The 17,546-nt window shown below is 36.4% G+C and overlaps 1 protein-coding gene across 3 annotated transcripts in view; it reads left to right on the top strand.

The window, feature by feature from the left end:
- The window catches only part of PLD5 (phospholipase D family member 5), a 418,024-nt gene that overhangs the window by 68,378 nt on the left and 332,100 nt on the right, over positions 1-17,546 (top strand). The window contains exon 1 of one of the 3 annotated variants that reach the window (XM_020982072.2): positions 13,826-13,916. The exons of the other annotated variants lie outside the window; for them this stretch is intronic. Within the exon in view, the coding sequence (XP_020837731.1) occupies positions 13,914-13,916 (3 nt within the window). The 5' untranslated portion in view covers positions 13,826-13,913. Of the gene's footprint in view, positions 1-13,825; positions 13,917-17,546 lie in introns of those variants that run through there. 3 annotated transcript variants of the gene reach the window in all.

The raw sequence follows: 17,546 nt of genomic DNA, 5'->3' as shown, positions 1-17,546 counted from the left end.
GCTCCAGCTCCATATCACCAACTACCTTTTAGACATGTAGAAGTAGATGTCCTGTAGGCATCTCAAAAGAGACATGTCCAAAACAGAACTCTTCTTTCCCCCAAAACTTTCTCCTCCACAAATTGCCCTGTTATTATAAAGGGCACTACCATTCCTCTAGTCAACTAAAGTTGCAACCTTGGTGTCATCCTTAATTTCTCTCACTTACCCCACATATTCCAAACATCACCAAATCCTGTCATTTCTGTCTTCATCTGTCCCTCCCTCCCTCTCTCTCTCTCTCTCTCTCTGTATATGTATTATACATATGTAAGTATATATACACACCCACATATACGTAGATACATACATACATTTTATACACACACACACGTAGTTATCACTGAAGTTCAGGCCTTCATTCTCTTCCACCTGGAATATTCCAATAGCCTTCTTATTGGTTTCTCCCCACTTCAATCCATCCTCCTCTGAGCTACCAAAATTATTTTCCTGAAGCACAGGACTGACCATTTCACTTTCTCATTTAATATACTCCAGTGAGTTCCCTATTACTTCCAGAATTAAATATGAAGCTCTTTGTTAGGCATATAAGTCAAAATATAAAGCCTTTTATAACCTGACTTCTTCCTTCTTTTCCAGGCTTAATACGCTGTACTATCCTCCATGAATTCTGCCCTCCAGTTCTAATGACATACTTGTTCTTTCTTACACATAACACTCCATCTCCTGTTTCTGTACCTTTCTTCTGGATGTCCACTGTACTAGGAATACTTAATCTTTTTACCTTAATCTTCTAGTTACCCTAGCATCATTCAGGATTCAGCTCAAACCCTGCCTTCAGAAGGCGACTTCTATCTCTTAATGCCTTTCCTCTGAGATTACCTTTCACTTGAATATGTATGGTGATTTGCATATCCTCCTCCTTTAGAATGCAAAATCCTTAAGGGTAGGGAGTGTTTTTATCTTTCTTTGTATCTAGTACTTAGATGTAGTTCTTAGTATTTGGATACACTAGTGCTTGACAAAGTAAGTGCTTAATAAATGCTCATTGGCTGACTAGTCTCTTAATAAATATTTGTGGATTGATCATTGATTAGTGAACTCAAGGTCTTTTCCCTCCAGTTTGTCCTTCTCTGAATGCATACAGTTTATCAATAAATACCTTTCCTAAAATTTAGTTCTGAGAATTAAAGATACACACATATTTGACCGCATCCTGGAAACCATGATTCACTTCTGCAGTTCAAGATCACATTAGCTTTTTTGACTGTCATATCACACTATTGACTTATACTGAGCTTGCTTCCCCAGATTTTTTCAAACACTTGTCTAATGTCAAATCTTGTACTTGTGATACCAAATTCCATAATACAAGTATAAAGCATGTATTTTTGCCTTTTTCCTGTTCTACTAGATAGTTGATACATTGTAATAAAAGTATTCATTCTAAGATATTTGTAATATGAGGGGAGTATTCATTCTAAGATATTTGTAATATGAGGGGACAGGAGAGGGGAACTAGATTATAGACATCATAAAGCAAGCTATCACATCCCCCTTAAGGAGGGTTAGGAATTATTTCCTGGCAGAAATTTTAGGCATATTGATAGGTAAATCTAGACAACAACAGTTACTCGGTGTAGCACCTTCTTTTCTTTCCCCCACTTTTTTTCCCCGTTTCTGTTTCATTGATATGAAAAGATAAATTGAGATTGAGATTGGGGGAAAAAAAACAACAACAAAACAAAACAGTGAAAAGCAGAGAAAGCCTTACGGAATCAATCAGAGGAGACAGAAGGTAATAGAAAGACAGTCAGTTAGATAAGAAGAAGCTTTGGATGAGGGCAGCTAGGTGGTACAGTGGATAGAGCACCAGCTCTGAAGTCAGGATCCGACCTCAGACCAAACACTTGACATGTACTAACTGTGTGACCTTGGGCAAGTCACTTAACCCTGATTGCCTCATTTAAAAAAAAGAAGAAGAAGAAGAAGCTTTGGATGACTGAAAGTACAAGAAAGTGATAGGAATCTGGATTTTGTTTTCTCTGCTCTTATACTAATACCTGAACTTGATTTTAAGGTAGTTTACCAGTTTTGTGGAATTGTTCTATGAAAGTGAATTCTCTAATTTTGATTAATGTCTCAGAAATCTGAGTAAGACTTTTTCCTTCCTTCAAAAATGTATGGGATAATTACATTGCTAATAAGCTTAAAATCTTCAGAAGAGGGTCAAAACTCTAATTTGGTACAATTTCTTAAGGGTGTTTGGGAAGCTGAAAAAAGGAATGCATGTAGCTATTAATCTGGCCAAAGGTTTAATGAGGAGAGTTTATGTCATTAAAATGCTTGTTCTCCATTACTAAATTGTCCATGCCTCAGCAGACCCTTCTCCCTTGGGGAATATTCATTTGTGCTCAATGATTTGGGGAGCTGAGATGAATTACATTTACCCCATGTTGAAATCAGTCCAATAAGTTACACATGATTAATCTCATTAAATAAAGATCGAATGTATTAATCAGTTTCTCCTTATTTAGAATATTCAACCTACACCCATTTAAGTAAAACTTTCCATGTATTTTATGAGAGTTGGTATTAAATTAGATTCTAGAAAAGAAAATTATCTCAAAATCCAGAAATTTATGCGTGTGTACTATTTATGAGCTTATAAACACTCAAACTGTGACTATTAACATTGGATTTAAAACGATTGCTTTGAACAGATTGATAATACATTTCTTCTGTATTTAAATGCATATGACAGCTTTACATAAATGGAGCAATAATTTTATTGCTATTTACAAAAAGATGGTGATCTATGCCCTTGTGGTACTGTGGCTCCCTCATGTGGTGAAAAGTAGGTATGGTAATCTATTTCTTGGAAACAAATCTAGTCAGAACTAGAAAGATTCTGAATCCTCTTTTCTCATCTAGGAATCACTATGATTTGTCTTTCTGAAGGGAATTGAGTGAAAGATAACTTGTATGTCTTGATAGTTATTTCTATCTGTGTTAAAAAAATAAGAATGAAATACAACAGTATTTATGATGCCAAAATGTATCTTGTTAGGTTAAATTTTAAGCTGCTTCTTCCAATAGCTTCTTATAGATAGAGGTTATCCTAAGTAACCTGTATCTCTTTTGAGATAAGTTTGAAATTACTTATCTATTTCTGTGTTGAAAAATGCATATCCTATTATAAATGTTCTCCCAATCTAAATGTGAGCTCTGCTTCTCAGTGTAGGGAAGCATTTTTTTTTTCTTAAGAATTTTAATTTCATCCAGTAGAAAATCCTTGAAAAATTATTGAGTACTGTAGGGGATTGGTACTTGAATTTTAATTCTGTATTTTCTTGAGACTATATTTAAAATGCCTTCCTGCTTGTATGATCCCTGCTACATGTTTCTTCATTATTAATCTCATCTACTATTTGTTATTATGTGGCATGCTTCCAGTGCTGAGCTGAGGGTTAAAAATTGCACAACAGCCTTACAATGGCACTGCTGTCTGGGATTACTAAATAGATGTAATAACACGTAACTGGTCATAGTTAAGCATCTGTAAATTTAAAATGTTAAGAGCCACAATATAATAATATATAAGCTAAAAGCAACATATAACCATTTCATGGTTCCATAAAAATGACTTTAGGTGAAACAAAGTCAGGGGGACACTGCTTCTATCAGCACAGAGCCAGTGGGGTCAAGACAGAGCTGGAGTCACCAATGCAGGGAGTGGGAAACAAGAGCCAAAGTCACCCCCAAAATTGGGATGATGCAATGGGAGGTTGGATGATATCATAGGATGTGGTTGTAAATTCCTAACAACTTTACTGAAGAGAAATGTTAACCAGAGGGCATAGTGGAAAGAGCATTGAATTTGTAGTCAAAGGATCTGGATTCAAATCATGACTTTATAAATTCATTCCTTTGTGACCTTGGACAAGTCAATTAAACTCTCTATAATTAGGTAACTTCTAAGCTAATTTCTAATTAGCTATTGGAGGAGAGGAGGTAGAGCTAGGGGGACTCAATCCTCAGACTGTAGAGAAAGGAAAACAAATGCCAATTACCTATTGTTCCTCAAAATTCCTGGGTACCCTGTTTCACCTTATCAGTAGTGAGGAGCACCTCCTTTCCTCCCACCCCAGGCTAGAGGCTATGTATGGTAGGAGAGATAGCAATCCTGGATCACAAAATTTTTCTTTTTATGACAACTTTCTATGATAGTAAATCAAATAAAACTTTCATTTTACATAGGATCAACAATAATAATAACTCTTATTTCCACAGAGTATCCCAAAAATCTTAGTGCCATTTTAAGCTTTAATAGATTTAAACTGGGTTTGAGTTCCAGTTCTTCCTTTTATTATCTGTATGACCTATGATAAGTCAATTTTGCTTTTCTGGGCTTTAGTTTTCTATAAAAAGAGAGTGTTGAAATGGATTAGTGGTGTCAAATTCAAATGGAAATGGATCTTTGTGGGTTGCCTATTAACTTCAAAAATCACAATTTAACATTATCTATGTTGTATTATATTTTTATTTATTTTGTTATACATTTCTCAGTTATATTTTAATCTGGCTAATGCTACACCCAGGATCTTTCTGATCTTTGTGGCCTGAGTGAGTCTGAAACCACTGGACTAGAAGATGTCTGAAATCCCTTCTAGCTCTAAATCAGTCAACAAGCATTCATTGAGCAATTACTGCGTGCAAGGTACTATATTAGTCTCTAGGGGTGCAAAGAAAGACAAAAACATATCAGGCTTTAAGATCTGAAAAACATTTAAAATACCTTATTTTACTTGAGCCTCATTACAACCCTATGGAATAGGTACTACAGTTATTACTAAAGCCATTTTACAAATTAGGAAACTGAGGCTTAGGGATATCTGTGGTCAAATTCCATCTACACCTTTTCCTACTGTGTGAAATGACTTTTGTCCATGTCCTATAAATCCTCCATGACAACGATACCCTAAATAATGGGAACCTTCCTTTTGCTCTCAACATTGAGTATGAACCAGTAGAACACATGGGTTATCCATCTGTTAAAGTGATATTACAAGATAACAGTAATGCCTTGCATTTGTATGGTGCTTTAAACTTTTCTTCTAAAGGTCTTTGAGGGGGAACCTGAGACATCTAGCTGATATATTACTTGCCTAAGGCCATAGGAGTAGCTAATGCTAAAAACAATGCCAGAATTGGATGTTCAAGGTCTCTTGATTTGTAATGCTGTATTGTTTCCATGAGGCCATCCTACCTGTTATTATTTAATTTATTAAAACTAAGAGTTAAGGTTACTTAGGGCAGCTAGGTGACATAGTAGATAGAGTGTCAGGCCAGGAGTCAGGAAGACTCCTTGAATTCAAATCTGGCCTCAAAATACTTACTAGCTATATGACCCTGGGCAAGTCACCTAACCCTGTCTGCCTCAGTTTCTTCATCTCTAAATGAGCTGGACAAAGAAATGGCAAGCCACTTGAGTATCTCTGCCCAAAAAAAACAAAAACCAAGCGAGGACACGAAGAGTCAGACATGACTGAAAATGTTTGAATGACAAGGGTATATGTTTAGTACAAAAATGAGAACTTAGTATTAGATTTCTATCTGGGTATCAAGCGCTCTGTTACTATGTATGTTAGTGGGTAGGTGTGTAGAGAAGAGCAATTCAAGTTCCACAAGTAAGTAGTAGGTTGACAAATGCAAAACAGTAAAACGTTGAAGTCAGAGAATCTGAGTTTAAATCCTAGTTCTTCTTTCTCTCTGTATCAAATTAAGCAAGTCAATTCACTTTTCTGCATTTTAGTTTTCTTTTTTTTCCTTTGTAATATGACCTTGGAGGTCCCCTTTAGCTCTAAGGCAGTTAGTAAACAAGCATTCATTAAGCAATTACTCAGTGACAGATACAATATTAAGCTCTGGAGACACAAAGAAAGGCAAAACCACAGAAGATAATCTCAAACAAAAGGCCCTAGCCGTAGAGACTGGCAGGATGGAAAAGGCCTCCTGCATAAGGTGGGTTTTAATCTGAGTCCTAAAGGAGGCCAGGAAAGCCAGGAGGAGGTGAGCAGGAAAAATATTACCAGTACAAAACTTTTTTTAAGTGTCCCTGGCACAAAGCACTGTGCTAAGCATTGCAAATACAAAATAAAAATGAAATAGTCCTTGAAAAAAGGGCCTGATTTTATATGGGTACCATTTCCCCTAAATAATCTGAAAGCAGATGTCAAGAGTTTTGAAATCCAATCTACCTTGGGGCTTATTGGTATAGGCAGAGTGCATTGAAATGTTGAGTACAAACCAAATGCTCAATAAATGCTTGTGAAATTGAATTGAATGGTTGAAAGCTTGGATTAGGAAATTGAGATGACCTGCACTCAAACTAAATTCTCTTTTATTCATTTGGGGAATTTCCAGTATTGCCTTAACCCATCAAGTTGGGAGAGAATTCTCCAGAACTCACTTCAGCTGCCTCACCCTTTCTTGCGGAGCTTTGATCTCTGTCCACATCTGCCAACTGAACCTTATGATTATCACAAAATCATAGGCTCAGTATTGGAAGGGAACTTAAAAGTCGTTTAGTCCAATCCTCTCCTTTAAGCATTCTATAATCCTTCCACTCTGGAAAGGCTTTGAGCATAGATCTGCTCAGTCAATAAACATTTATTAAGTGCCTCCTACATTCCAGGCACTGTATTAAGTACTAGGGATATAAAGAAAGGTCAAAGTCCCAGCTCTGAGGGAGCTCACGGTGTCATTGGAGAGACAACATTCAGACACCTAAGTACAAACAAGCTATATACAGGATAAATTGGAGTTAATCAACAGAAAAAAGGCACTGGAATTAAGAGAGTTCTAGAAACATTTCCAAGTAGAAGGTGAAATTTTACATAGGACTTGAAGAAAGCAAGGAGAGCCAGGAGGAGGAGATGAGTAGGAAGGGTTTTCCAGGCATGGGGAATTCAAGTGATGCTCTATTCCTGTTCAAGAAAGAACAAGGATGCCAGAGTTACCAGATCACAAAGAATTTGGAAGGATCACTGGAGTTTACTGAGTAGGGTGTGAGGGTGACAACATCAGACTTAAGATGAAGATTCTTTCTGTCATGGAGAGCAGACTAGGTAACTTCAGAGAAGTTCATTATCAGGTAGGAACTAGGATGATTAATTTTTCAGCCACAGTAACTTTCCTTTTTTTTTTTAGTTTTATTGATGTTTTGTTTTTATGTGACATTTACAGATTATTCCAAAATATCTCAGGGAAGCATTTAAAAAAATAAGCAGAAATCTGTTTTTTTCTCTATCCCACTGAAAAAGAAAAGAAAAAATTTTGCTTATAAATGTATAACACATACTCATAGTAAAGCAAAACAACTTCTATCAGTGACTTTACACATAAAATAGATATATGTGTGTGACTTTCTGCACCCTAAATCAACCAACCCTCTGTAATGATAGCATGTTTCATCATTGATCCTCTGGAATAACTTCAAAGAGTAAATTGTCAAAAGTTTTCAATTAGGGAAGGATTATGCTGATAAAATCTCAAATTGTTCAAATACTGAAGAAGTAATTTGTATATGTTGTACATCCTTCTACTGGATGGTATGATTCATGAAATCAGAGTTCATGGTTTAATATTTTTAAATGGCTAGTTAAAGCTCAGCACATAGCATTTGTCACAAATATATGACATTGATTCCATCATACATTCAGGTATTTATTGGTCACATATACAAGTTCTTGTTGAATTCTTTCTGTGATGTGTGATTCTCCACAAACCCATTTTGGGGTTTTCTTGGCAAAAGTACTAGAGTGGTTTGCCATTTCCTTCTCCAGCTCATTTTACAGGTGAGGAACTGGGGCAAACAGGTTACATGACTTGCCCAGGGTCACACAGCAGTAAGTGTCTGAGGGTAGATTTGAACCCGTGAAGATGAGTCTTCCCAACTCTAAGACCACTCCTCTATCCACAGTGCCACCTAGCAGCCACTTCTAATTAGGAGTACTTAACTAGGCAAAATAGTCATGATTCTTGATGTCAAGAAGTTTATAATGTAATTAGAAGACAACATTCATAGCACAAAATTCAATAGCTATGAAAGAATTAAATCACAACATAATACAATTACAAGATGTCCCAAGAAACTATATAATTGTCAAATGAGTAGTAAGATAAGTGCTATGATTTCATAGAAGGCAAGAGGTGGCATGATCAGGAAAGATTAGGTGAAGGAGGTTGGAACTGAGTTCAGTCTTGAAGGATGGGGAGGAATTAGATAATGGGAAAAGAAATAGAAACTTTCAGGTTCCCCAGCAATGAAGTATCTGCAGTCCCTAAGAGTCCAGTATAGTTGAAGTAATACATAAGAACAATTTCCAAAAATAAATTAATCACAAAATAGTAACTAGACATACTCCAACTATCATCCAGTTCAGGCATGTACTATTTTTTGTGTGCCATCTAATACTTGGGAAAGATGGGTATACTGAAGCATAATTATACAATTTTAATTCAAATACCAGATAGTATCATAGAGTAAAGCCGCTTTGCATCCTGAAAAAATTATAGGAAGGTAAACTAAAGGCAGTATGATATAATAGAAAGAATGTTGGATTTTTGAGTCTGTAAAGTCCTGGTTTTGAATTCTGACTCAGCCATTTGTCAGCCATTTTGTGACCATTTTATTAAGTCCTTTTACCTTCCTGAGCCTCAGCAGCTCTCTAATACCTTAACTGTTGAAGTACAGATGGCTTTCAATCTTCCTTTGTGTAGGATGTTGCCACACTGAAAATATCACTCAAATTTAAAGACAACACATTTACTAGTCTAGCCTTCTACAAGGCTGCTTGGGACACTGGTAGCTTATTTCACTTCAAACCTAGTTTAGAATATTGGTAAAATAAAACCCAACCAAAACCAAATAACCCAAACCAAAAGCCCAAATAAACCTTATCCCTTATTTATCTATCAAAATTTGATTTATAGATGTGAAGTTGTGAATTTCAACCAGATTGGGTACTAGATAATTTTAAGTGCCTACTTGGGTAATAGGGCTAATCTAAGGCTTTAAAAATGTATTAAATAGAAGGAGACCCTGCCTTCTAGAAGTTTATATGGTCTAATATGTATAATAAAGATATAAAACAATTGTTCATTATATGTCTCAAACAAACATACAAATCAAATAGCTGTTTTCATATGAGTAAAGGAATAAAGAGGGAATAGCCATAATATATGCAGGGACATATAAATATATGAGAATGTCCCTATCCATAGATACATTTATGGGCACATATACCTATATGTACAACTCTTTATATATATATATATATATATATATATATATATATATATACACAGAGAGAGAGAGAGAGAGAGAGAGAGAGAGAGAGAGAGAGAGAAGAGAGAGAGAGAGAGAGAGAGAGAGTTGGTTGCCATGGGCTACTAAGAGACCAGAGATACACAAGCAGTGGCATTTGAACCTACATTTTCCTGACTATGAGGCCAGTCCTTTATCTGCTATGACACATTCTCTCCCTATCCATTATGACTTACATTTATAAAGTATTTAAAGTTACAGAGTTCTTTTCTCATAAACACTGTAAAATGGATAGTGCAAATAGCATTATCTCACTTATATAGGCAAAAAAAATTGAAGTGCACAGGTGTCAAGAGACTTACCTAGGGTCACATAGAAAGTGTCAGTTGTTCTTTAGTTGTGTCTGACTGTTCATGACCCCTTTTGGGGTTTTCTTGGAAAAGATACTGGAGTGGTTTGCCATGTCTTTCTCTAGCTCATTTTATAGATGGGGAAACAGGCAAACAGGATTAAGTGAATTGTCCAGGGTCACATAGCTAGTAAGTGTCTGAGGCTGGATATGAACTCAGGTCTTCCTGAATCCAAGCCTGGTGCTCTATCCACTGTGCCACCTAGTTCAAACCCAATTCTCTCCTGATTTCAAGAGCATTGTTTTATCTACTATACTTACTGGTGCAGCATCTCATGTGTTTCTTTCATGCAATCATTTAATTATTCATTTGAATAACCTTCTATGTATAGAAAGCATTGTAATGTGTTATGATTTGCTTTGCTGGAATGTTTTCACAGTGAAGAAATAATCTGTTCAACTCTTTTGGTTATTGAGTTCTCCTAGCTTTGTTTGCCATACCCTTTCCAATTACACGTGTTATGGAGCCCTACTAAAAGTGACTATGAAAATGAAATATGATCATAGGAGTTTCAAGCTGGAAGGTACCTTAGAGATCATCTAATCTAACTTTCCTTTCACAGATGAAGAAACTGAGGTTTCAGAGTGGCAAAATGATTTGCCCAAAGTCACACAGATAGTAAGTGGCAGAGCCAGGATTCAACCCCAGCTGTTCTAACTCTAGATACAGTTATCCTTTCCACATCAAGACTTTCCTCATTGCTGTTTTGATATATCATGGGTCAGCATAAGAAACGAAATGGGGATTGTGAGGGAGTTTTGTGGATGACATACAAAGGCCAGCAGATGACACAGATCCTGTGACCAAATACTTAACCCAAATTTTACAGTAAGGTACCATAAACACCTGATAAAAGAAAAAGAAAAAATCAGATTTCTTCTCTGGTATAAAGGAAAGGCCAAACATTTTACATGGATTTTCCAGATTGTACAGGTGCCACGCCCCTAACACCACCTCGCCCCCGCCTCACCCACATTGTTGAAGGGATAACAGTACACTGCCCTTTCTATTCTGCACACTGCCTTCATTCATTTATCAGATTCTTGACCCTAGCTTAGATTTTATTGTGTGGACTGAATCTTGCTTCAGAATTAGTAATGAACTTGGCTAGAACTTATTCATGAATCTCTCAGGGCAGGACGTGGATTTCAGTACAGCAAGTCTTACCCTTCTGAGAAAGGAGAAATCCACTCATGAAGTTAGCTTTTTGTGAACCTTAAAAAGAAAATCAGTCTACAGGAAAGAAATTATTTTAACAAGAATTGAAAACATAACCTGCAGCACACCTGCTATATATCTTTAGACTACCAAATCTTATTGGCTATGAATTCTAGCACAGTGGTCATGGGATTATTGGATTGTTGATCTCAAGAGCTGCTCAGGGACATCAAAGGCCACTTAGTCTAATTCTGTTATTTTGTAGATGAGTAAATTGATGCTCAGGGGGTTTAAGTGACTAGCCAAGGTAACAACAAAAGGTTAATTTGATTGAGGGAAGGAAAGGCTGCCAAACCTATTGGAAGCTAATCAATTTTTTAACTATGCATAATACTGTTTCTAGAGATATGTTATTGATTCATTTTTTTTTCAGAAAACATTTATTGAATAACTACTATGTGAAAGGCACTCTGCTCAGAGTTGGATAGGGTACAGAGCAGATTGAGACACAGATCAATCCCTTATAGAGAAATTACCCATAACATGGGGTAAAACATGAAGTATAGTGAGAAAGGTACAAAAGTGTTCTATGACAGCTGTCATTACATTCAAATTTCTAATAATAAGTGACAATTATGTAATGCTTTAAGGTATCTGAAGCATTGTACATAGTTTTGTAAAGAGGGGCATTCCATACTCTAATCCCAATTAGGGTAACTAGGTCATGCAGTAGGTAGATCTGATGTCAGGAAGGCCTCAGTTCAAATCTGGCCTCAAGACTCTTAATAGCTGTGTGACACTGGGCAGTCACTTAATCTTGTTTGCCTCAGTTTCCTCATCCATAACATGATCTGGAGGTGGAAATGGCAAACCACTCAAATATCTTTGCCAAGAATACCCCAAAAGGGGTCACAAAGAGTCAAACACAACTGAAAAATGACTAAACAACAACAAAAATCCCAATTAGGGGCAGTAACAAATTTATGCTTGATACTTTTATCAAGTGAGAATGCCTTTCTGAGTTATGGAAACTCTTTTCCAATCAAAGTCATAAACTAGTTAAGAATGACTCAATCAACTTGGGAAGGAGTGAAGTATTTTGAGGCACTGGATAAACTTTCATTATATGAGTTCATCCATTCGTTTAAAGAATGAGACATATACCTCTGTATATTTTAAAAGGAGTTTCCAGTGGGTACATTCCAGAAATTATCTTGAAAGTTTAGCTTTATAAGAGCTTTTAAGAACCAACCCTTTTGTACTTCTAACTAGAGGACATCAGAAAGGGGAAAAGGTGATTCCAGATGTAATATCACGCTTTTTTCCCCCTTACTCCATTATCCATGTTATCAGAGACTGCATCAATAATAAAGAGTGTATTCAGCTGTGAGTTGAGAGAAGCCAAAAAAGACACACTGAAGAGAGGCAGCTTTCAGGAAGCATGTCTCTTTTAAGGCAGAGAAAATGCAGCCTCACGTCTCCATGAGGGCACCTGCTTTCCACTAGATTCTGTGTGTATTTGTGGGAGAGTATATCATGCTTTGGGGAGAACGTTTTGTATCAGTTGTTCTTACCAGATAAAGCATTTATTAAGCCCAAAAGCAAGAAAGTAAGACACTTCTTACTCTCCAGGACCATACAGTTTAATGAGGGAAGACAACGAATACTGAGGCAAGCAGTATCTGTGTGGAGATAAGGCAACCAGTCTGTAGGTAGAGCAGGTGGGAAAGTGAGCCAGGAAGGAAAAGGCCAGCAATACTCAACCTTAATAGTAAGTAAATCTTCCTAAAAGCCAATTAACTCTGGCTTGTTATTTGATCGTTGGGGGAGGAGGATACTAATTGGGAGCTTATGAGAAACAGCTTTAGGATTTCTCTCCAGCCCTTCAGATTTAACCCTTAGAACCATGTAGGGAAGAGTAATCAACTGCCCTATGGCGACCAAGCCTGCCATTGTGAATGGAGGCTGGGAAAATGAAAGTAGGGGCATGCTACCACATAATTTATCTATTTGATCCTCTCATTTGATTGTGTGATAGGTGTAGCAGGGATTATTATCCCTATTTTACAGCTGAGGACATGGAATCTCAGTGATTTGCCCCCGGTCATAAGGGTAATTAGGGTCACAGAGACTAGGTCTTCTAGACACCAAGTCCAAAATTCTCTTTACTATGCTATACTTTATTGAGCATGATTAGAAGTAGGCAGAATTAATTAACACTGAAGCAGTGATACAGAAACTAAAACATAATGGTCCTTCCCCTTGAAGAGCTTATCAACTCCTTCATCAAGACAAAGCTTTGTTTCCAGGTTTCACAGCTGGATTGAAGCATTTTGATTTCCCATCTGTTTAACCAAACAGATAGTTTAACTATAGTTAAACAGCTATGTAGCAAATAACTTACTTAGCTTGGACTTGCTGGTCTTACTTCGTTTTCAGAGCATTTTACCAACACCTGCTAAGCATCAAATCACTGGTAACCATGGAGTGCTAGGTGTTATTGCCCCCTCTTTTTCCTTTCCTCTGCAGGCACTGAGTACTCTTTGTCTTTGATTGGAATAGTGACTGACCAGGACAGAGGGGTTTTGGTAGATCTGGGTGTGGAAGTTGGCACAGTGCCTGCCTCCCCTGGGTCCAGCTTCTGCTATGATTTCATTCCAGGATCTACAAATTTAAAAGGAAAAGAGGGGGGGAAAAGAGACAAAATTGAATGTAGCAACCCTTCAGCTTTGGCTAAAATGCCAAATGCAAGGCACAATTATTATTATTTTTTAACCCATAGTCTGGGACAAATTCTGAAATTGCTTGCTTGCAACCCCTTCTCTTATCGCTTGGTTTGGCTGATTTCCAAAGCACCAAGGCTAGCAATTGAGGGACTGAAATATAATCGGTAGTGATACATTTTCACTACATAAAACATTGTCTGCCTCCAAAGCCTGGAGTGGCTCTGGAAGCAGTGCATCCGCAACAGCTCCGAGCTACTGAACTCGAGAGAGAGGAAACCCAGGATCACAATGGTAAGTCACTCTTCAGTTTTCAGCAAAGCTGGGCTGAGAGAGGGGAAAGAAGGACTGTTTGGGAGCTGGTAGCGAAAACAGCAGTTTGCAGCATTTAAACGGAACGCTAACTCATTAGACGCGGCTGGCGTTAGCTGTTTCTCACTGGAAGAGACCAGATACCTTTGGCACCCGTACACTACATTTTTTTTTTAATGATGCTTTTGAAGTGAGGGAGTAATAGTGACTAAAAATTGACACGGGTTGTCTGCTGCTGGGGCTTTTGATACAGAAGGGCACTTAGACCTTGGCCTTTGTATGAGATTTAACTAATGGAATCTCACTTTTGTCTGAATGTATGTATTTTTCATGGAGCTTTTTATGTGTGTGGTAGTTGGAAAATAGTAATTATCCAGATTCTCACTATTTTCAAGTGGGGATACTCACTTATTAACTATTTTCTTTCTTTCTTTCTTTCTTTCTTTCTTTCTTTCTTTCTTTCTTTCTTTCTTTCTTTCAAATGTTTTATTTCTTATTGTAAGATTTTTATTTTAATCTGTAGCATTTAGATTGGAAACATTATTCAACCAAACTTCTCAATGACCAATTGTTATTTTTTAAATGACCCCATGTGGCAACAGAAATCTGTTTAAAAGAAAGTGTTGTGTGTACTTTTTTTTAAGTGAAAGTTTAATTCACAGCTGTAAAAATCGAAGATTTATCAGAGGAAGTTGAGCTGTAAGGATAAATTATCTGTGAACTTGGTCTTTGAGGGAGCTAATGATTTTTCCTTGGGAAACAAAAGTACATTTAGCCACAGTTATCTGTCCTCTCCTTTTCCCTCCTCCCTCCCCCTTGCTAAGCCACTTGTATTATAAAGGGGGAAGATGACATTAAAACTTTTTAATTGATGAGGTACTTAAAATAATGAAGGAATTTGGGACATTGGTGAGGAGGTTACATAACATTTTGCAGAAAATAAAGCTTATTACTTTATAAACTATAAGAGGGGAAGTCTGAAATATGCTTACTTGGCTGCACAGCTGATGTGTGGGAAATGATTATTCCTTTTATAATTCAAATGAATGAAGAGAGGACTGATGGAGGGAATGTGGGAATTTTTAGAAGTGAATCTGCCTTTCCAACAACTCAGAAAGAGGACAACTGGAAGTCAGATTTATTTGGGTATGTTCACTTTCATTTACACTCTTCCGACCACATTGTCCAATCCTGGGTCACTAAAAAGTAAACAAGGCCTCAGAAATAGAAAGCAAGCTCAGAAGATTTATGTTAAATCTTTCCCACCTTACTTGACATCTGGTAGGTTATAGGGGAGTTTTTCATTTTTATCTTATGTCATCTTTGCCATTTTCAGAAGCCCTGTTAGACTAGGGCCGGGCAAATGCATCAAATATTCAAACATTCCTCTTGAAGTTGCTGAATAGGTAGGAAAGTCAATAAATACAGAAGTAAGGATTAAATTGGGCTCTTGACATGTTTTTCCTCAGCTCAGGTGGTGAAGTAATTTCTTCCTTCTCTTCACTGCCTGAGAACATTCCTTTGTGGATTAAAAATGTACCTGCTGAACGGAATACACCTTTCTCCATCAGAACCACCTTTGAGAATGAGTAGAAATATTAGCATAACTGACAATATTGTATAGTACTTAGGAAGAAAATAACGAACCTGTCAGATTATGGGATGATAAATAGAGTAGGAGAACCAGACGCTGGAACATAAACACCGAAAAGAAAGTCCAATTTCTTTTGGGACAGAAAAAATAAAAGAATAAACATTGTGATAATTTCTTGTGGAAAGTCAAGTTTTTGCCATAGGTAATAACTGACATGGAGACCATAAATTGCTTATATCTATTATATAACTATATTTATTTTTATTTGATTTGATTTCCATTTTACTGAGTTGTAAAAATTCACCATGGAGAAATCAATAGCAATTTGTAGACAAGGTTTCATTCCAAATGAGTTTCTCTTGACTGCTAACCTTAAAATGATAGTACTTTGGTAGGGAAATAAAACCTGAATGTCTAGGGGACCCATCTTTCACCTGTAATTTAGTGAGAATTCTCCAAAAGATCAATAGATTGAAAAACTGTTCTTTGTAAGGGAAGGAAAAATGTATTAGAATTTGATTAAGTCCATATTGTGATGAAAGAGAAAATAGCATTAGGTGTTTCTTACTATCTAGAGATAAGTTATCATTCATGAGAGAGAAAAAAAAGTATCACTGACATCCAGTAAAATGTAAGCTCCTGGAAGACTTAAATTTTGCCTCTTTGTCTTCCCAGTTAACCAAACCATACCATGAACATAATAGGTACTTAATAAGTGCTTATTGAATTTGATCATCCCTAAGTTTTCGTTAGAACCTAGTATGGTATGTTTTTGTTGTTGTTGAGTTGTTTTTCAGTCATGTCTGACTCTTTGTGACTCCATTTGGGGTTTTCTTGGCAAGGGTACTGGAGTGGTTTGCCATTTCCTTCTCCGGCTCATTTTACAGATGAGGAAACTGAGGCAAACGGGGTGAGCGACTTGCCCAGGGTTGCACAGCTAATAAGTATCTGAGGCTGGATTAGAACTCACTGACTTCAGGCCCTGTACTCTAGCCATTTCACCACCACTAATATACAAATTAATTAAACAGCTTCTTGCTCGTGGGTCTTTTGATAATTTAAAAGAGAAGTAAAACAAGTATAGAAAAGTAAGTGAAAAAGTACACAAGAAGTTGAAATACATAAAGAAATTAGAATATATTAAATTTATTTTATAGCAAGCAAAATATGTGTATGATATAGAATGGTGAGTGGCAGGAAGTCATGATTTAGCTCTCCTCAGACAAGATGTGGCTGGGGAAATTTACCAGTTGTAATAAACACTATGAAGTAGTACATTTATATATTCTACATCACTTTCATATGTTATCTTATTTGATCCCCAAAATCCATGAAGCATGCATGATTTTCTGGATTTTATAGTTGAGGAAATTGAGTTCTCTTACCAACTTTATGTCCCAAAGAGTTCAAAGGCTGAAATAAAGATTTCATATGCACCATAATTGTAGTATTTTTGTGTTGGCAAAAAAAAAAAAGAATCAAAGTAGAGGTCTCTGGATTGGGGTGTGGGTGAACAAACTTTGATATATGAGTGTATTAGGATTTTAGTTCACCATAAAAAATGACGAATGAGGAATTCAGAAAAACGTTATTCAAAGCCTTAACTTAATATGAATTGATACAGAGTAAAGAAAACAGAATCAGAAAAAAAACACATGAATGAACTGTGAGTAATTACAGTGACCAATAGCAGACCTCACAAAAAGATAATGAAACATATTCCCCAGGTCATCAGAAAAGTGAGGAACTCAAGGCGTCACAATGTGGTGTATATTATCAGACAGGATTCCCTCAACAGTTGGTTTTACTCATTGTTTATTTAACTATTACAAGGGAATGTTTAAAGCAGGGTATGTGTATATGTACATATATGTATACACATCTGTAATGTACTTAATTATATACATGAAAATACATGATACATATACATATGTATATATTTTTATTTTATCAAATATTTCCCAATTACATTTTTAAACTTTTTAACATTCTTTTTTAACTTTAATAAACATTTTTTT

The sequence above is a fragment of the Phascolarctos cinereus genome, unplaced genomic scaffold (assembly GCF_003287225.1).
Source record: "Phascolarctos cinereus isolate Bilbo 61053 unplaced genomic scaffold, phaCin_HiC Scaffold_5;HRSCAF=322, whole genome shotgun sequence".
Classification (NCBI taxonomy): Eukaryota; Metazoa; Chordata; class Mammalia; order Diprotodontia; family Phascolarctidae; genus Phascolarctos; species Phascolarctos cinereus.
Note: the sequence above shows the minus strand (reverse complement) of the source record. Positions and strands in the feature narration are given on the sequence as shown.